The 20,597-nt window shown below is 48.1% G+C and overlaps 1 protein-coding gene and 1 long non-coding RNA gene across 2 annotated transcripts; one reads left to right on the forward strand and one right to left on the reverse strand.

Annotated features, from left to right (window-relative positions):
- Nucleotides 1-7,064: 7,064 nt before the first annotated feature.
- On the reverse strand, nucleotides 7,065-16,986 carry FGF23 (fibroblast growth factor 23). Its single transcript, XM_067695452.1, has 3 exons — nucleotides 16,697-16,986; nucleotides 10,923-11,026; nucleotides 7,065-9,550 (listed from the first exon to the last, which is right to left on the reverse strand). Exons 1-3 carry the CDS (start codon nucleotides 16,890-16,892, stop codon nucleotides 9,116-9,118), a joined length of 735 nt encoding a protein of 244 aa, XP_067551553.1. The 5' UTR covers nucleotides 16,893-16,986; the 3' UTR covers nucleotides 7,065-9,115.
- LOC137201511 (uncharacterized) lies at nucleotides 9,325-14,040 on the forward strand. Its single transcript, XR_010932198.1, has 3 exons — nucleotides 9,325-9,574; nucleotides 10,208-10,257; nucleotides 13,029-14,040. It is a non-coding gene; the product is annotated as an uncharacterized lncRNA (long non-coding RNA).
- Nucleotides 16,987-20,597: the final 3,611 nt, after the last annotated feature.

Genomic DNA, 20,597 nt, shown 5'->3' on the forward strand with positions numbered 1-20,597 from the left:
CAGTGGGTGTTTCAGTATATTCACTCTTTTCTTATAGAAACAATGCTTACATGGAATAGCCTTGTGCCGTGTCATAAAGAATGTGCATCTCCAGTTTGGCAAGAGCCAGTGGTTCTCTAAAGCGGGCTGTACTAGTTTTCAGTCTCGGTAGAAGTATTTGAAAGTTCCTGGTTTCCACGTCTCTGGAAATCTTGTCTGATGACCTTTTGTTGATCTGATGAGTGAACAGTATGTCACTGTTACAACGAGCTTTTCTGTGACTGCTGGAGTCTGGGCAGTTTTTTCATGTGCACGTTGACAGTGAGGCTTCCCTCCCTGGCGAGTCACCACCGTACATTCTTGGTCTGGTTTTCTGTTGGGCTGTGGGGCGTTTTCTTAGTGAGTTACAGGAGACCTTGCAAATATCCTGCAGTTCACTGATCTCTTGCATGTGTTACCATCCATTTTTTTCACGTGTTTTTTATTTTGAAGTCAAACTGCCGATATACCTTGTCCTTTATGGTTGTGGGGGGAGTTGCGGGTGTCTTTAAGAAGCCTTCTTTACCATGAGGTCATATCCTAATCTCCTTTCCCTTACAGTGTTACAGGATTTTTTAAAATGTTAAATCTTTAAATTATCTGGAATTTATTCTTGTATGGTATACGGTCAGAATTCAATCTTTTATTTTTCCGTATGGGGAAACAGTTACCCCAGCATCATTATTAGGAGTCTTTCTTTTCCCAGGTGTCTGGTGAGTCTCAGTCAGACCCCCACTTACCCACATTTGCCGGAGTGTGTGGACTCTGTTCTGTTTTAGTGCAAGCTCTGGGTTCCCGTCACACTGGCATCCTCAGTTACTGTCGCTTTGCGGCTGAGTACCTTGTAGGGTGAGCACCTCTATTCTATACACATGTTAGAACCAACTGGTCAATTTCCAGAAAAATTCTGTTGCACATTTAATTGGAATCACATGCCTCTATTCATTTGTTTAGTCATTTGGTAAATACATTTCGAGCATGGCACACACATGCCAGGCTATTATAAGAACTATTAGACTATTACACAAACTGCGAATATATGGCAATGAACAAAACATAGACCAAGTCTCCATCCTTGTGGAGCCTATACCCCGTCAGGGAGGATAAATACATGACCTGTCATTGTGGTCAATGCAATGGAAGGGAGTGAATCGGACGCGGAGGGAGGCGTGCTGCTTTCTTTGGGGGACGTGCAGAAGGGCTTCCCTGGGTGGGCTTGGAGGACCCAAGGCGACTCTGCTCATCTGTGGGAGGAAAGCAACCCAGATGGAATGGGGGGCGTGTCGGACCCGAGCTTGGGGGGCGCTGGGCAGGCAACAGGAGACGGGGGCAGAGAGCAGAGGGGATGGGGGAGGGAGGCATGGCTCTGTGGCCTGTGCCAAGGGGTTGTCTGTTGATGGATTCATGTCTGGTGGGACCGGGCAGTGACACAGGGAAGGTTTGTGGTCAGAAAACCTGCATCCAAGTTCTTCTAGTATTGTGGCCAAGCAAGTCTCTTAATATCCCCGAGCTGCTGTTTCCTCATGTTAAATGGAGAATAATTAGAATTCTGTATGTGTGTTCTGGTAACCTTTTGGTTTTGATATGTCAGACCTACAGAAAAATGGCGACAGTGATCCAAGAAACTCCTTGGGTTAATTCTTTACCCTTATTCACCACTTGCTTACATTTTGCCCCATTTGCTTTGTCGTTCACGCTCGTGTGTGTCTCTTCCCCCAGAAACATTTGAGAGTAAGTTGGAGACATCATGCCCTTTTTCCCCTGCAAAATTTCAGTGTGTGTTAATCTTAAGATCAAAGGTGTCCTTATATACAGCCACAGAATAAATATCAAAATCAGGAAGGTTGATACTGATAGAATTTATTATCTGGGCAACACACCATATTTAAATTTTGTCAGTTATTCCATCGGTGTGCCTTCTGCCTACTGTTTCCTCACTCCCCAACCCAGCATCCAGTCCGGGACCGCGTGCTGCATTTCATTGTCGTGCCTCTTCATTCTTCTCTGATCTGGAACTGTTCCTTAGCCTTTCTTTGTCTTTCTTGACCCAGTTGTTAAAAGAAAAATTAGAGGCTCCAGGCTAGTTACTAGGTTTTTCTGGTGCTTCTCATTCTTAGATTCAGGTTATGCTTCTTTGTCAGAAGCACCCGAGGAAGGATGTGTCCATGGTGAGTCTTGTCAGGAGGTGCGTGAGTGGTATCACCAAGTCCATCTGCCATGAAATGACTGTTTATCTGGTTCCTCATTAAACTGTCACCCACACTTTTAGCCTCCATTGATTATTTTCTATCTCTATTTTTGTTTCTGTATGTATTAGTTGGTATTATACAGTAAGGGAGAACTTTCCCTTCTCCCCTACTTACTTATTTATATCACTATGAACTCAGGGATTCTTATTCAATGACTTAAATCCCAGTACTATCATTATTTGATGCTCAGATTGTCCCAGATTTGTCCTGTGGGAACACTTCGCAGCTGCTTCTTGTGTTCTGTTGGGATATTCCCATCATTCTTTAAGCACTTCTTTCTTTTCTGACGAACAAGATGCTCCAGAATCATCTTACTCTTTCCCAGCCTCAGTCCTGGGAATCAGCTTTTTCTCCAAAGAGCCCTGGAGCCATTTGCTTTCAGCAGAAATGGTGTTTAGAAACCAAGGTCTGGCTGTCAGGTGTGCTCACTGCTAACCTAGGTCTTCCTTGTTATTATTGCATTGAATTCCATTGTGTGAATGAATATACCACAGTTTATCTGTTCTATTGGCGACATGTGGACCATTTCCAGTTTGGGAGTATTTTGAAAAAGCTGCTACAAATTCTTCTTTTTTACAAGTCTTTTTCTGGATATGTGTTTTCACTTCTCTTGGGCTGCTTGTAGCATAGGTGTGGGTGTATGCTTAATATACAAGAAAGTTGTCAGACCTTTACTCCAGGTCTGTGTGTATGTATACACACATAGGCTTTTAGATATTTATAATATGCCAGCCCATATGTTTGTTATAAAATATAACTTTATTTCCTTAACAGTGTTTTTTATGAGAAGTTGTTCATTTTCATGAGACTGATTTACCACTGTGTTTGTTTTGTGGTTATTGCTTTCTGTGTTCTCAGAAATCTTTGCCCACCCCCTAACTATAGAGATACTCTGTTTTCTTCTAGAAGTTTTGTAATTTTACCTTTTTTGTTTAGGTCTTAATCTATCTGGAATTAGTTTTGTTTTTGTTTTTACTGTCAACTTTATTTTTTTCATGATGCAAATTATTTTTAAAAAATTTTATTGGAGTATAGTTGATTTACAATGTTGTGTTAGTTTCAGGTGTACAGCAAAGTGATTCAGTTATACATATACATGTATCCACTCTCTTTTGGATTCTTTTTCCCATAGAGGCCATTACAGAGTATTGAGTAGAGTTCCCTGTGCTATACAGTAGGTCCTTATTAGTTATCTATTTTATATATAGTGGTGTGTATATGTCAATCCCAATCTCCCAATTTATCCCTCTGGAATTAATTTTTGTGTATGGTGTGAGATGAGGGGTTGAGTTGCATGGTTCTTCCACGTGGTTCTTCCGGTTGTTCCAACAGCATTTGTTGAAGAGACTCCTCTTCCCTTGACTTGCTTTGTTCCTTTGTCAAAAATCAGTTGATCACATAAGTGTGGGTCTATTTCTGAATTCCTTATCTTGATTTTCTTTTGCTGTTACAGGACCTTTTTATCTCCATGTACATTTGAAAATAGACTTTATTTTTTAGAATAGTTTTAGGTTTACAGAAACGTTGAGAATATGGTACCAGGAGTTCCATATACCCTGTGCTCAGTTCCTCTGTTATTGATATCTTAACCTTAGTATGGTACCCTTGTTAACCAATGGATCGGTGTTATTAACTAAGGCCCACAGTTCATTCAAATTTCCTTGGTTTTTACCTCCTTCTGTCCTCCTTCTGTTCCAGGATTCCCAGCCCCATCCCACATGGTGTTACATAGGGTTCCATCTCCTTAGGCTCCTCTTGGCTGTGAGAGGTTCTCAGACTTTGCTTGTGTTTCAGTGACCTTGGCAGTTTTGAGGAGGATTAGTAGCATGTTTTATAGGATGTGTATCTGTTGGAATTTGGTGTTCTTCTCATGATTAGAGTGGGGTTATGGTTTTCTGGGAGAAGACCACAGAAGCAAAGTACCATTTTTTATCACATCATCTCAGGAGTACACACTGTCAACGTGACTTATTTCGTTTGATTGTTGGTGTTGATTTTGATACTGACCTGATCACCTGCCTGCGGCAGTGTTCGTGAGGTTTCTCCACTGCAAAGAGGCTCTTCTTTCCCCCTTTTCTGACTATACCTTTCGGAAGGAAGTCTGTGTGCACAGTGGGGTTTATGCTCCCTTCTTAAGGACACAGTATCCACATCCATCACTCGGAACTCTGCCTGAGGGACTGTACTCTTCTCCCTATTTATTTATTTATTCAGTCATTTATTTTGCTCTGTAAGATTTTGAACTTTTGAGTTAATTGAGCTTGTTTGTTGGCCTGTATGTGGTCTGTGTTGATGGACATTCCGTCTGTGCAGAAAGACTGTCTTCTGTAGTTGTCGGGTTTGATGCGCTATAAATGTAAGTTATATGAAGTTCATCAATAGTGTCGCTTAGATACCACTAATCCTTTCTGATTTTTTGCCTGTTTGCTTACTCAGTTACTGAGAGAGGAATGTTCACATTGCCAACTCAGATTAGTACTTGTCTATTTCTCCCTTCAGTTTTGTCAGTTTTGCTTCATGTGTTTTGTTACTCTGTTTTTAGAGACATAAACATTTGTGATTTTTATGCTTCCTTATGAATTGGCCCTTTTGTCATTAAGCAACGTTCCTCTTTACCAATGGCAGTATTCCTTAACTTGAAGCCTATTTTGTTTGCTATTTATATAGTAAGCCATACTTCTTATGCTTACTGTTTTCACTGTATATATTTGTTATGGACTGGATTATGTCCTCCAAAATTCATGTGTTGAAGTCCTAGCCCCAAATAACTCAGAATGTGAAAGTGTTTGGGGAGAGGGCCTTTAAAAAGGCAATTAAGTTAAAATGGGGCCAGTAAGGAAAGTACTAATCCAGTCTGGCTTGGGTTCTAAAAAGAAGAGTAAATTTGTTCACACTAAGAGACACCAGGGATGCCTGAGTACGGAGGAAAGACCAGGTGAGGACGCAGCGAGAAGGTGGTGCCTCTAAGCCTAGGTGAGAGGCCTCGGAAGGAGTGAAACCTGCTGGCACCTTGACCTTGGACTTCTGGCCTCCAGAGCTCTGTGAAGATAAATTTCTGTTGTTTAAGCCACCCAGTCTGTGGCATTTTGTTATGGCAGCGAACTAATATAATATCCTTCCCTTCTTTTCTTTCAAGTCCATCCTTTATAGACAACATGTAAATGGGTGTTTCTATTTCATGCATTCTGACCATTGCTGCCTTTAGTCGTGGTGTTTTATTTATATATGATCTAATTATTGATATGGTTGGATTTAGTCTTGTCATTTTTCTATTGGTCCCCTCTGATTTTTCTTCTGCTGTCCTTCCTTTTCTGCCTCCTTTTGGGATAATTGAGTATTTTTTTAGTATTCTCTTTTAATACTTTTAATGGCTTTTGTCAACACCCCTTTCATTGTTTTTATTATTGGAGGTACTTTAGGAATTATAATATGCATATATTCTTATCACAGTCTACTTAGAATTCATGTTGTGTGACTTTCACATACAGTGTTACAATCTTGCAACCGTCTCCTTCATTTACCCTTCCCATTCTGTGTGGAAATTCTGCCACACAGTACAGTGTTATAATTCTTGCTTTAAGTGGTATTTTAAAGAAACCAAGAGAAGAAAGTGTATCACATATTTGTAGTTGTTTGAATTTACCCACATTTTTACTATTTCTGCTGCCCTTCTTTGTTTTCTACATGGTGTTATTTCTCTTCAGCCTGGCAACAAGTTCTGTCAGTTTTTACTTCACCTTCGTTTCCCCCTCCCCACTTTTGAAGGATGTTCTTGCAGGATATGTAATTCTGGGCATGTAGCTTTATTTTCTTTCAAGCTTCTCAGCGCCTTATGGCTTCCCTTGTTTATGGTGAGAACTCAGCTGCGCATAGCTGTTCACGTACACCTAAAGTTTCATTTTTCTTCAGCAGCCTTCAGGATTTTATCCTTGCCTTCAGAAGTTTGTGATATACTCATATCACAGTTTGACTGTGATTTTCTTTGTTTTTATTTTTCTTGAGGTTTGCTGAGCTTCTTTTATCAGTACATTAGTTTTTCATCAATTGGGGGAAAATTTCAGCCATTGTATCTCCAAATATTATTCCTCAACTCTTCCCGCTCCTTTCTTGGGACTCCACGTACACATGTTTTGGACAGTTTGATATTGTCACACAGATCACTGAGACTCTGGTCATTATTTTTTTAACATATTTTTTCTTTCTTCAGATTAGATTACATGTTAACTTTATTATCTTCAATGACTGTTCTTTCGTCTTCTATCTACTATTAAGCACATTTAATAAATTTATTATTTCTGATATTGTATCTTTCAATTTTTGATTTCTACTTGGTTCTTTTTATTATTTCTTTTCTCTTTTGAGATTCCTGATCTCTTTGTTCCTTATTACCACTCCTTCCTTTAAAACCCTTAAATATATTTATAATAGCTGCTTTAACGTTCCTGCTGCTAATTCCAAGATCTGGGGAATCTAACGGTTGGTTTCTAGCGATTGAATTTTCTCTTGACTCTGGGCCACTTCCCCTTATATCTTCCAGAGCCTGGAATGTGTCCTCTTTCTTTAGAAGCTTACTGGGATCTTGAGGTGGCTGTGTCTGTGGGTATTTTTCAAATAAAAAAAAATTTCTCTCCTTTAAAGGAAACACAAGCTAGAGTGATCAGAAATCCAGCATTAAAATTTTTTCCTTGTTTTCAATAATTCTGTCTGAATTAGGCAAAATTGCTGACTTAATTTGTGTATGGAAAAAACCTTGACTATTTTAAAATTCTGAAAATTTTCAACTTTGCTCCCTCTAGATTTTCCCAGTGCTCCCCTCCCGTAATTCCTCCCGTAATTCCTTTTATTCTCATAGTTCGATGTACTTTCGTGTAGTAATACAAAAAGGAAAAGCTAAGAGAAGCTGAGATAAATTTTATTTTTTTAAAAGAGGAAAGGAAAAAGGTGGTGTTACATTTTTATAAATATCCATAAATATAGAGCGACAGGCAAAAATCTTCCAAATAAATAAATAAATATTGCCACGTGCTAAGTGACATAAGACATTGTGAGGCTCTCTTAGCTCTGCCAAAGAGAAAACCCCAAGGAACCAGTTTTCTGCCGAAGTCCTTTCCGTTTAGGTTTCCAGTAGCTTTTATACACTATAGTATCTCGAACGGAAAATGAAAACTATAAAGAAAGTAGTTGCCGTGCACTGCTATATAGTTATTATACACAGTCTGAGTGTTTTGAAATAGGAACTCATCCTTCAAGATCAGCCTGAAACCATAGGTGAGAGCAGTCGGCCAATGTTTCTCTCATAAGTAAAAGAATGGATCCGTTTCTAAGGTCGGGTGCGTGATGGCAGCAGGGGGAGAAGGTGACTGGGAGGGAGCTGCTGTTCGCATCTACTCTGCTCGTGCATATCCTGCTGTTCAGGTGGCCATTTAAATAGAGGTAGGAAATGGGGCCCCTGAGGGTGACTAAGGTATCAGCCTCCCCCTGCCTGGTGCTCAGCTGTTCTGTGAGGGTTGGTTTTCCTCAGGGTAGCGCTGGGGCTCCTGGGACTGAAAGCTGTCTTCATTTGGTGCCCCCAGAACGTCCAAGTGGAGTAACGCCCGCCTAGGAGTGTTTTAGCTAAGCCTCTAGCCACGGCTACAGGGCGGGTTTGCGGTCATGGTGAAGAGCTGACAGTGCTGGCTTTTCCTGACTCCTACACTGTGATCCCTGGTGGTTGGGCTTCTTTCCCCGGAATCCCCGATGCCACTTCACAAAAGGACACAATTGGGGCTTCCCTGGTGGCGCAGTGGCTGAGAGTCCGCCTGCTGATGCAGGGGACACAGGTTCGTGACCCGGTGCGGGAAGATCCCACATGCCGCGGAGCGGCTGGGCCCGTGAGCCATGGCCGCTAAGCCTGCGCGTCCGGAGCCTGTGCTCCGCAACGGGAGAGGCCACAACAGTGAGAAGCCCGCGTACCACGAAAAAAAAAAAAAAAAAAAGACACAATTGGCACAAAAACCCAGCCCAGAGCAGTCCCCTTGTCACCAGGCCCCTCCTTGCAACATTTGTCTGATTCATCCAGAATGGATCACCACTCAGCCTGAAAGCAGAGGTTTAATTAAGGGCCTCTTGGGAGAGTTTGAATTTATTTCCATTTTGAAAAACAAATCCTAGCAGGGTAGATTTTCAGGAGCCAAGACCAAAACTCCTCAGGCCCAATTCACTCAAGCCAAAGGTAGGGCCAAGAGGCAGGGGCCACGTGGGAAGCCAGCGTCACTCTGGGCCGGGCTTTGGCTGCACAGAGGGACAGAGCAGGGCAAGGGGCCATCCTGTAAGGAGCTCGCGTCTCTAGCTTGATCCCTGCCTCCATCCTCCGGGTGCTCATTCTGGCTAAGTTTTGACCAGCCTACCCCCAGTCTTGTTGACGGCCCTTCTCCAGAGATGCTTAAGGAAGAACGAAGGCTTGAGGTTAGGATTTTCATGGGTTTTGCTCAGTCGAGCTGTTAATCCCCCAGGTCAAGGTTGCAAACTCAAACCCTGCCAACAGGGTCTAGGCAGATGGCACAAAGCAGGGGGCGGTGGAGAAGCCGCTGGCTTGGGCTCCCTGCTTCACCTCCCGGCTGGTCAACTCGCTAAGCCCCTGTTCTTAATGTTAGACTGATGGAGAGGAGAGGAGAGGGAAGAGGAAGGACTGGGGGTGAGGGAACCCTTTCTCTCCCAAAGGAGCGCGTCCAGGTGGGAGGAGGAAGGCGAGGGGCGCCACCGCTCCAAGGGCAATCCCCGGGGACCTCCCGCTAAGGGAGGAAGCGGGGCCGGTTCGCCCCACCTCCAGCCCGCGCCCCAGACGGTTTGGCTTTCCGAGTTGGGCCGCCCTAAGCGAAGCTGGGGAAGGGCCGGCAGCGCTCGGCGCCCCCCGGCCCGGCGCGCGCGTCCAGCCGGTGGCCGCGGAGCACCCCCAGCGGGTCGCTGGCCGCAGGGCCGCTGTCCTCGGCGCTGGGCCGCTCTTGCGAGCAGGAGGCGGGCGCGGGCGTGGCGCGGGCGCGCGGCTTGAGCACGCTCAGCGGGTCCCCGCCGTCGTGCGCGCTGCGCGTGTGGCGCCGGGGCCGCGCGGTGGCGAAGTGCAGCAGCGGGATCTCGTTCCTGCGCGACAGGAACTGCGCGTACGGGGGCGGGTTGGTGCCCGGCAGGAAGGCCCGCTTGGCCCGACCCAGGCTGACGAGGAAGCGGTGCTGCGGCGAGTGGTACACGTCGTAGCCGTTCTCCAGCGTCCGCTGCCGGAACCTGCAGCTCTCGGGGCTGAAGTGATGCTGAAAGCGGGGCGGGGCGACCGGGTGAGGCCGAAGTCCTCGGCGGGCTGGATGGGACCAGCTCCATCCGGGGACCCCAATTCTCCCACCCACTCTCCTCGGGCCTTGCCTTTAACCCCGTCGTGCCCTGCTGAGCAAAAGTGATTTCCACTCATTTCCAAACTGCGGTTACGACTGGCAGGTGGGGACAGGCTTGGGGAGCTCGCGGCCCCGCCTGCGGACCCGCCGCCGGCACTTGGCTGCCTGGGGCCGGGCTGGACGGAGCCGGCGCCTCTGTCTGCTTTCTGGACTGAGGCCTGTCCTCTCTCTGCCTTTTGTTTTTGGCTCGGAGGTGGCTTCGGTCTGTCTCCTCACCTGGATAAAGGTGGGCTGGGGTTTGTAGGGCCGCACATAAGTAAGGAGACTCCCCCTCGGAGGCAGAACAGGGTTTGGGAATTAAGGGACATGAACTTCATCACCAGGTGACCCACGTGAGCCCTCACTCTGCCACTGACTGGTGCTGTGTTTTGCTAAGCGCCTGCTAGGGCCTTTACGTAGGATGTCCTTTAATCCTCAGAAGCCCACGCAGTACGTATTTTACAGATGAGGGGACTCTGTGTGTGCCTGTATGCGGTCAGCAGGCATTCATGTACTTATTCGTCTATATTTGTTCAACAGATAGTTATGTACTCTGGGCCAGATACTATGGTGGGTGCTGGGACACAGAAGTAAGTAAAACAGAAAGTAATTGCTCTCTTGGAATTTCTGGTGGGAGGAGCTTCTGAGATGCACAGCCCTGCTTCTGTCCAATGCCCCCCGTGCTTTGGAATATGCTGCGCCCTGTAGTTTGGGAAAGCCCTTGCTCGCCAGTCCAAAAGACCAGCCATCACAGCTGGGGCCGAGGGAGTTCGTTACAGATCTTGATTTGGGGGAGCCCCACAGGGCACATGGTCCATCCCACTTGACTTTTTCCAGGTGAGGAAACTGAAGTTGAGAGAAATAGGGGACTTGCCCAAGGTCAAGGATATCTAGTAACAAGATCATGAGACCCCAGTGGCTTCTCACCCTTTTTTTCTAATGGACTTTCCAACATGAACGTATGTGACTTGAGGACCTGGGCTGCAGACAAGGTGCTGTGCTAGTTAAAAAATGGGGACCAAAGGGCAGGTAGGACTAGAGACTGAGAGCCCAGATGCTCCAAAGCCAGATGGCTTGGGTTCAGACCTCAGCTGTATAAGCCTGAGCATTTGACACTTAGATGGAAAAAAGTACTCAGTGAAAACATCACCCGGGTAATGTGCAAGTGGAATCTTTAAGCTATAAAATTCTACATTTTGCCAGAGCAATGAAATAATTATTTGCAAAGAATTACCCAGCACACAAAGAAACTCACAGATCCAAAAATGTTGCCTCTGAAGTCCATGCAGAGATATCTCCGGCTCACCACCCCTGTAATCACCACGAATCCCGCATCCTCAGATCTGATCATCAGGGCACCTATGGAGAAAATCATTCAAGTCAAAACCTGGCTTCACATCCAGCCCCTACCTCCAAGGACCCTCCCTTGATTGATCTAAAGGGTGGTGATGATTTCACAGAAGCCTCCTCTTGTCCTTGTTCAGGCTCTTTCTTCTGACTTCCCCTCCCCCGCCCCTCCCCCCCCCCTCCCCCCGCCCCATCTTGCCTCCTGCGTCTCCTCCTGCCTGTAAGGAGCACCCTGAACTCCCAGCTTTCTTCCACCTGTACCAACGTGTTTCTCTCTCTGCTTGGACTCTCTTTATTTTCCCCTTTGCCTGTCTCATACTTCTTAATGTCTGTGGTGGTGGTCACATCCTCCCAAGCCTTCTGCTTTTGTGATGTTTAAATCTATGCCCAGATGTCTTTCAAGCATCCAGCTTGACCCTCCACCCAGGGAGCCGTGCAGGAGTCAGTGATACAGCAGTCAGCACCCTTTGTGTGTCAAGAACTGTATTCCGATGGTTCTCCTCCCCCCTCTGCTTATCGAGGTCACTCACGCTTCAAGGCCAGGCTCAGATGTCACTATTTTATGGAGACTTTCCTAATCTCCCTAATCAGAATGACCTGTTCTTCTCAGCCGCTCCGACTCGCCTCTCTCAGAGCACGTATCTCCTCACCTGCCTTAATAAGTTCACATGTCTGGTGCCTCCCTAGGGTGAGCCACTTAGAAGCAGACGGTTTATCTTTCCGTGTCGAGTAGATCCTGGGACGCAGGGAATTACTTCTTGCTTCTTCATCGCTATTCTTGGTCCTTTTCTCACTTGGTGGTGCCCCCAGGTGCAGCCCCTCTCAAAAACTAGCCCTGGACAAAGGCCTGAAACCCATTCACACTACCTACACCCTGAGTAACTGACAACAGTTTTAAGCGTGACCCCCCCCCCCCATGGGGATGTGCAAGTCTAACAAGTACCAGTGAGTAGTTCAGGTTTCTGTTTTGTAGCAAGGGTACAGTGAGACCATAAGAGGTGTGATATGAGTGATAGTTCAGCAAGACGTCCTCCCCAGATGCTGTTTAATTACCTGACATTTTCTACTAGAATCATCTTTTCAGGTCTTGGGGCCTCTTCCCTTTGCCGACCACAGAATTTCCCCACACATCTCATTTGGCCTCACAGTTCCCAGGCAGGTAGCCCAAGCAGGGGGTCGAGTCTTCTAGAAATGTAGCCTGGAGAGGGTGGAAACGCCAGGCATCTGTGCCCAGTAAGTGATGGTGCCTCGTGGGGTGACTCATAGCCCAGATCTACCCCCACGGAGGCTCAGTACAGAGCCCTCCAAGGAGAGCGGCAGGCAGTACTAGACACTAGCTGAGCACAGAGAAGTCAGAGTGATGTGGGGCAGAGGCCACGAGGCTGGGAACAAGCCCAGGCAGAGGGCCAAAGAGGAGAGGTCACTGGTTTCCAAGTTTGGCTAAGGATTAGGCTTGAGGGAAGCTTCTGGAAGTGGGGTGGGGCATGGGAGGTGCGGAAGATATGAAATGCTCCGTAACGGGGTTTGCCTGTGAGTCTCAGATCTGTAGCTAATGTTGAGAGAAGGCCTGAGAGAGACATAAGGACCATGGAAGAAACTGTTTCCAGCCTGATGAATTTTCAGTCTACTTGGGGGAAAAAAAATTACACTTCGTAACTGTTTTTGAGATGTTGCACTCTGCGTATTTGACACACTTTAAACTCTCAAAATAGCTGCTGTGGGACTTCGCTGGTGGTCCAGTGGTTAAGACTCTGCACTTCCACTGCAGGGGCTGAAGGTTCAGTCCCTGGTCGGGCAACTAAGATCGCACATGCCATGGGTCGCGGCCAAAAATAAATAAATAAGAAAAGGATCCCACCTCCAAAAACCTCCCCCCACAAAACCAGCTCTGTTGTTAATGTCACCAGTATTACTCTTGGAAGTAGCAGCCTCCCCATTTAAATCATGAGGAAACCAAGGCAAGATTCAAACTCAGGAAACTCAGGTCAGTGACCCTAACATCTTCTGCCCACAGCCCTGGAGCTCGTCTCCAGCTGACATCACGACAAGCCTCAGAAGATGAAGTCAAGGACCGAGATCCAGGCCACGGCCATGAGCCCCCAGGTCACGGTACCCCCGAGGGGGTCAGGGGAGAGGGGCTGAGCCAGGAGCCCGGAACTGGGGCGCTAAGATTCTGGTCCCTGTTACGCCCTGTACTACCTCTGTAGCCTTGGGCAGCTCATCACTCGAGCCTCAGCGTCCTCAGCTGGGAAGAGAGAAGAATCACAGCTGTCCTGCCTGCTTCCCAGGGTTGCAGCTAGGATCAAATGGGATGATGCTGTAAAAAAGGGCCTTGAAAACATTTAGCAGGTGGAAGGCCCTGTGGAGGATGGCTGGCCTGCCCCTGACGATAAGCCCACACCCTGCCAGCTGCCAGCCGATGCCTGGGTCCCTGTGAGCAGTGTGCGTTGTCTCCAGGGCCAGTGAGGACAGAAGACAGCCTTCAGGGGCACCGGGAGCTGCTGCCGTGAGGACGCACAGGCTTGAATCAAACCCACAGGAGCCGGTGCAAAAGTCCAGCAAATGGAAGAGCCGATTGTCCTCCCTGTGCAGGTGACTGAGGCAGGTCTGCACCGACCCAAGGGCAGCATTTGGCAGAAAGAAGGCACCAACCGCTGGCCGCTGGGACCACACCTGTTGGAGCCCGGCAGGCGTAAAGGACATTTCCTTTCGTGATGCCGTGTCTGTGCACGTGATACAGAAGAAGCAGGGGACCCGGGTCCAGGTCTCCCCGAGGTCATTTACCGCCTGTGTGACCACAAGCCAGTTATCTGAGTCCTTGAACCTCTGTTTTCTTATATGGAGTAGAATCATTTATTTCATTTGGTCGTCTTTGGGGTGTAAGGAGATAATATTTTTATCTGCTATAAACCCACTTTCTAAATGCCGGTGATTGTTACTATTACCACTTTGCCTCAATCTCTGCTATAAAAGTAGAAAATTATCTGCCCTATTCTAGTGTCATGGTCAATAAATGATAAATAAGATGATGGATGTAAAGGACTTTGAGCTCCCCAAAAGAAAGATAACATTTTGAAGGGTTAGAGAGCCCAGGGATAATTCGGCTTCACGTTCGGCACAAGAAAGTGACGTTGGGGAAGGAGAGGAAATAAAAAGACCAGGAGCCAGGGAGTAATAGTAACCAGGGGTAATAAGCATCTCTTTGCTGCTGTTGCCACAAAGTGGGGCTCATGGAGAGTGGGAGGGTAGCCTTGTTCATAGTAGGAAGGAGACAGACATTGGAGACACACTCCCTGACACCAGCTGCAAGTCACGAGGGTATTGAATCTTGTAGGCAGATAATTTTACAACGATCAGCAAACCAGAGATGGGCTGAGCACTCAACTATTAATCAAGAATTTAGCAGAGCACAGTAATCAAGTGAACCACATTTCACTGGAAATCTGTAATTAATCAGGAGGGGAAAAAACACTCCACGCCTTTCCATCAATGTGAAACCGTTGCTTTGCGTTCATCGGGGAGGTCATTACAAATCCTTCTCCAGCCTATTACTTAGTTGTCCTACGGAGCTACAGGCATCCGTGTTTCTTCTTTCCTTTTGGGGTAACTTTTATCTTAGTGTGTGTATCTGTCTGTCTATCTATATATATAATGCTCATGATAACTGATCTGAATAGTATAAATGTTATATAAACTAGCAAAAGTGTCTCTCTCTCGCCCCTGACTCAGTCCCTTCCCAGGTTCCTTAATTGCCAGAGACACAAGGCTTAGTAGGTTCTTTATATGACAAAACAAAATCACATTTCTGTAAAAAAAAAAAAAAAAATCTGAAACCAGTTCAGTTCACTTTGCTTCCTCTCAGTCATTTTAATTCATTCCAGCTAGCGCTCTGTGCCTTCTCGGGGCCCGAGGTCGGTGGATATAACAGGGAAAATTCTATGATTCATGCTGCAAACTCAGTGGGCTGAGCCCTACCCACTCCGGGCACCGCTCACAGCCCTCCCTCTCCCCCCACCAGGCCGTGTCTTCGGGGGCTTCCTTTCATCAAAAGGATTCTGTGATTATAGAGAAATTTTATAAGCATTCTCTAATTATCTGCAGCCCTTTCCATGTAGGGGAATCAAAATAATTTACCATAATCTACCGTCCTGCGTTTTAAATCGCCTCTCATCTTGAAGTGAGGGCGGCCTTCCACGAGAGGGCAAAACTGTGTTTCCTCAAAGCTGGTCATGAGCTGGGAGACACGAAGGTTGGAAACCTGGAGGTGCGTGAAGGGCTGGTCTTCCTTTGAAGCCACAGAGCTTTTCACGATGTCAGACACGTTGTAGGTTCTGCTAAATACCCATTGAATAAAACGGGCAATGCTTCGGATGCAACAACTGTATCCAGATTTATTTCAGAATTTTTGCCATGGGACTCAAACTTGGCTTCCAAGATGTTGACTCCTGAATCCACTGTGTTCCCCTAAGTTCTGGAACCTGTTTGGCATTTGGGGAGAACTTCCTCCTTTCTTTCACCCCCTGTCACCATCCACTGAGCACCTGAAGAGGTCTGAACTTCTGGCTTTGCACATGCCTCTCTCTCACTACCAGGTTTAAGGTCCTTTGACTCTTAGCAGATGAATGTCTTGCGTATAGCAAGGCCACAGCAAAATGACAGAATAATTTAGTGCAACAATAAAGGGCCAGTCATTATTCCTATAAGAAATTGTCTTTAATTAAACAGAGACTGTGCTTACTCTTCCCTTCCTCTGATTGGATCTATTTTGAATCGGTTGGCATTTTTCTGGATCCTTAATTTTTACAGTTTTCCTCAAATAGAAGACCTTGTCTTTTTCAATATCCGTCATCCCCCCACCCCATTATTCCTTCTGGGGACGTCGGAAACACCGCTAATTGATTGACTGTTGTGGACTGTGGTCCAACTTTCCACAAACCTAATCTTTAAAAACATTCCGGTTGTCTCGTGTTTTCAGTGAGTTCCCAACCAGATTCATTTGCTAATAAGTGGATCTTCCAGCTCCACAGAGAAGACTCCCCAGCTCATAGCATCCTGGGTTCCACTGAAGCCCCTAGTAAGCTTGTTGGATGAAGGGTGTGCGTGGATGGATGGATGGAGGCACTGGGTCAGACTCATCAAGACAGGATTCCTGGACAGTCTAGTCTTTAATACATTTTCCCTGAGAACTTTTATAAGGCCAGCATACTAGAAGCTCTGAGTTGGAAAGGGCCTCTGGGTTTATCTATTCCAAGCCCTGGTCTGGTACCGAAATCTTCACAACCTCTACCGTTAACCCAGTCCAAAGTTCATGTGCCAAAACTCAGTGTCTACTGACCGATCTGACTTTTTTTGCTCCCAGGCTCCTTGCCTGTCTTTTGTACGTTTTTTGACTCTTTGGACAGGGCACAGAGAAAGTGGCTGCTGTTGTGGGAAGATGGACTGGAGTTAAGATGGAAATTGTTCTTGTTGGGAGAAACCAATACACAGTAATTGGGGAGGTGGAAGAATCTTCTCCCAAGGTTTAAACGCGCGCACACACACACACACGCACTCACGGATCCTGGGCGAGAAGCTAGGAGGCTGGAGTAGCCCACTGGTCCAGCCAAGGCCTCCCCAAGTCCCTGCAGGTGGAGGCACAGATCCGTCCCCCCTCTTCCCAGCCTAGACGGAGCCCCAACTTACTGTAGATGGTCTGCTGGGGTGAGCCATCCACGTGGCCGTCCCTGTGGATCTGCAGGTGGTAGCTGTTTCTGGCCGTGGCCGTGTACAGGTGGGTCAGGCCGCCCCAGCTGGAGCCCAGCAGCGGGGAGGTGTTGGGATAGGCGTGGACCGCACAGGCCAGGGTGCAGACCCAGAGGCCCAGGCAGGCCCCCAGCATCGCGGCTCTCTGGCTGGTGTGGAGTCTGAAACCCGACCCTGGCTCTGCGCCTGGCCTCCCTGGACTGTTTCTCCTCTTCCTTGCTGGTTTCTGGCCTGAGGCTCCTAGGCTGCATTCCCTCCTTTTTTTCCCTCGGACTTTTAAAGGGTAGCAGTGTGACATCAAACAGGAAAAACTCCACCGTCCACATCCTCTGTGTTGTAATCAGCCCATTTGAAGAGAATACAGGGATCTCTGAGGCTCACGGAAGGCACGTCGGTTCCAGACACACACACACACACACACACACACACACACGCGCACACACACACACACACACACACACACACACACACACACACACACCCCTCAATTTCAAGCCAACGCTCCCAAAAGTGAATGATGTGTGGGCAAAAGTTATCTACGACACTGGGTTGTCTGCTGACCTGCCCCACTTCCACCAGGAAATGCGAAGGCAGCCAGTGGTTCCGAAAAAATCCAGCTTCACTCATGCAGTCAACAGATGCCTGTGCAATTAATCTCCCATCAAGTCCACTCATTTTGTTTTTCTCAGTCTTTTTAATTCCAATCCGGAACTAAGCGCCCAGAGCTTTGTCTGTGCACAGCCCTAAGTGGGTGTTCTGAGGGATACAGAAGGAATCCAGGTCAGTACCAGGCAGTGTCGTCCTCTGAGACCCCCTCTTCGTGAAGATGTGGGAGACCGAGACAGAGGCACAAAAGCAAGGTTGCAGCCTTGGGAGGGTTTCGAGACGGGAGGGAAGGAGAAAGGCCTCAGAGTCCCTGCGCCTTTACGGAATGCTGAGGTTTGATTGCTCGGTTTCCCTGATTTGAACCGCCGAGGGCAACTCCACTGGTACTGTGGTCTCTCCAATAGCGTGGAGGTGAATTCAGAAACCTCATGAAGATGACAAGTCTGCTGGCTAAGCCCAGGGACCGGAGCCCGGGAGGGTCCCGGGAGCAGAGCCGCAGGCCAGGCGTCCCCACGTTTAGTGGGGGGCCTGGCTCCTGGGACTAGACGTGCCCTCTCGTGTGGGGCGACAGTCCTATCACGGGCCACCCCTGGGGGCCAAGCCACTGCACGCCTTCTAGAAAAACATACATGCGAGGGGACTGTTGCGCTTCCCACGTCCCCTCTACTGAGTGCAGACCACGTGCAGGCGGCAGGCTAGAGATCGGGGCTGCTGGCAGAGGGGAGCGATGTGATCCCCGCCCCAGGCGCTCCCAGCTAACACAGAAGGCACCATGGGAAGGGTGGTCATACAGACGCGGGCACAAAGACGTGGCATTGGTTATCCTGCCCATGCACGTGTTTTTATCGTTTACAAAGCATTTTCACGGGTATGAGCTCATCTGAACCTCGCTGCCACTCTGTGAGGTAGACTCCGCAGGTGTCATCCATATTTTAAGTTTAGACACGAAGAAATGGAACTCTTGGGGTTCACACGTCCAGAGTCACAAAACAAATAAACAGGAGAGCCAGGACAGGGTCTTCCGGTTCCCTCTGCTGCCCCTCCGATGATGATCTCAGAGACACCTGGCACTTACGGAATTTATGATGTGCTTTACTTGTAGTAACTCATTCACTTTTCATAATAACCCTTTGGAGAGGTACAGGTACTTCCTCTGTATAGATTAGGAGGCCAATGTAGACAGTTTAAATAATGCACCCAAAGATGTGCAGCTCATACCGGGAGAGGTTGGATTTGAATCCGGGTGTCCTGAGCCGTCCCCGTGTTGGGGCTGAAGCCACAAGAGCAGGAGAGACAGGTCCAGGAGCAAAGGGGCATAGTGCTCCTTGCCTGGATGCAGGATGTGTCTCTAAGACACGGGGTGCTGCCCCCCCAGGTTAGAGAGAAGATTTAGGACGCTTCAGTGCTATGTGTGAGACAGCTTTCTTTAGTGACAGCCACAGAATGGTTCGTACGTGTGTTCACCACAGGATGCAAAGCAGAGCAAACATCCTCAAGGGGCCCACGATGCGAGTGAGCAGAGAAGACCTTGTTCCATACAAGGCGCCACCATGTGAGAGGCGTTGGGTGACCAGGACGGGTGCGACATACCAGAGCATCTGGAGGACGGACAGACCTCGGTGGTGGACACTGTGGTCAAGGGGGACTTGGGGGCAAAGGGGCTTGAGGGAGACTTGCAGGGTGGGTCAGAGAAGGGTTTCCCAGTGGCTGCCAGGGCGCTGCAGGGGGCAGGGCAGGTGTCTTGAGAGAAGGATGTGGTCATGCGCTCTGGTCCCAGACTGGTTGGAGGTGGAACCTCCCTGGCCACTTCCGTGTGTCCTGTTAGGAGACAGAACTGATGTGCCGGCCTACGTCACTTCCGAAGACTCCCCACCAGCCCTGAATGCCTGGCAGGTGGATCTGAAGGCAGAGGACCGCCCAGGGGAGTAGGCTGATTTCGGGGAGAGGAAGGATCCCCCACTTGGTGAGAGTGAAGGAAGGTGCCAGCATCTCAGAGTAATTCTTCCCACCTGAGATAAGGAAACATTGAGCTTGGAGGTAGGGATTTGCCCAGTAGCAGGGATGGCAGACCTTCCAGCTCCTGGAAGACCTTCCAGCTTCCTGCCGGGGGCTCCCAACCTGGCTGCCCGAGAGAACAACCATAACTCCCCCAGAACCATCCTTCGCCCTGCTGAATGAAGGTGAGACTCTTTGCACTTGTTTCCAAAGCTCCCTGAGAGATTGTAACCCCTAAGCCTGACTCTACAGTTCTTATCAAGGAACAGATTTTGCACCCGTCCTGTGCACTGGAGTCAATACACAGGGACCGAGCCACATCTCACTGTCCATCCCCTTCCACGATTCCAGCCTAAGATGTACATGGGCTTTTCTGGGGAGTCCTAGCACCGAATGCTAAGTCCGTACAGTGCTCTGAGCCTTGTCGTTGTGGCATCTCCTCAGAAGCTTCCGAGGGTGAGGATGACAGAGCCCAGGGTAAGTGTGCTCCTTTTCTTGGCCCCTGGAGGGCATCAGCTGTCACTGCACAGGTCAGAGGATCTGGGAGCGTGTGACCTTGGGAACCAGGTGTGAAACCCTGGTACCAGATGGGAACAGGAAGCTCAGGACAAGACCGGCGGCTTGTGGGTTTTGGATATCTCTGTCCATGGATCCCATGGGGCTGCCTGGGATGCAGCAGGTGGGGACATCTGCCCTGGCGTTGGGAGAATTTGCCCCGGGAGCTCTGTGGAGGACTTCCGGTCCAGACCCTGCCTGTACAGTCATAGAACAGAGGCTCTGATTATGGCCTGGGGACTAGACAAATCTGTATTCCCACAAGTTCGTTCCTTCCCCTCATCCCCTGACTTCTCAGAATCCTCTCTGAGAAGGTGCAGAGAATTCTCTCCCAAGGTCGTATTCTCTCCATGTGAAGGTTTTCACCAATTTTCAAAAAGAAAAATGTTGTTTTGACTGTTGTTAAACTATGATGAAAAAAATTTCGAGGAATCTTGGTAAAAGAAAGACCAGGGAACGGGGCGGCGGTCTCAGGATGGGCCACAGTTTGCTTTGCTTTGTTGGACTCTGTCTAAAGTCTCCGTCTGCAGATGGAGGTCTCTGCTCCCTATTCCCACCTCGTCATGATTCTGGCTCCATCATTTCAGCAGCGGTTTCCCTGGCATCTTGCCCATCCAATCCCTGGGGTCAGGCAGACGGATGTCTAAGCCTCCAGGATGAATGGTCATAGGGGAAGAGCTCCAGC

This window comes from Pseudorca crassidens, chromosome 11 (assembly GCF_039906515.1).
Source record: "Pseudorca crassidens isolate mPseCra1 chromosome 11, mPseCra1.hap1, whole genome shotgun sequence".
NCBI lineage: Eukaryota > Metazoa > Chordata > Mammalia > Artiodactyla > Delphinidae > Pseudorca > Pseudorca crassidens.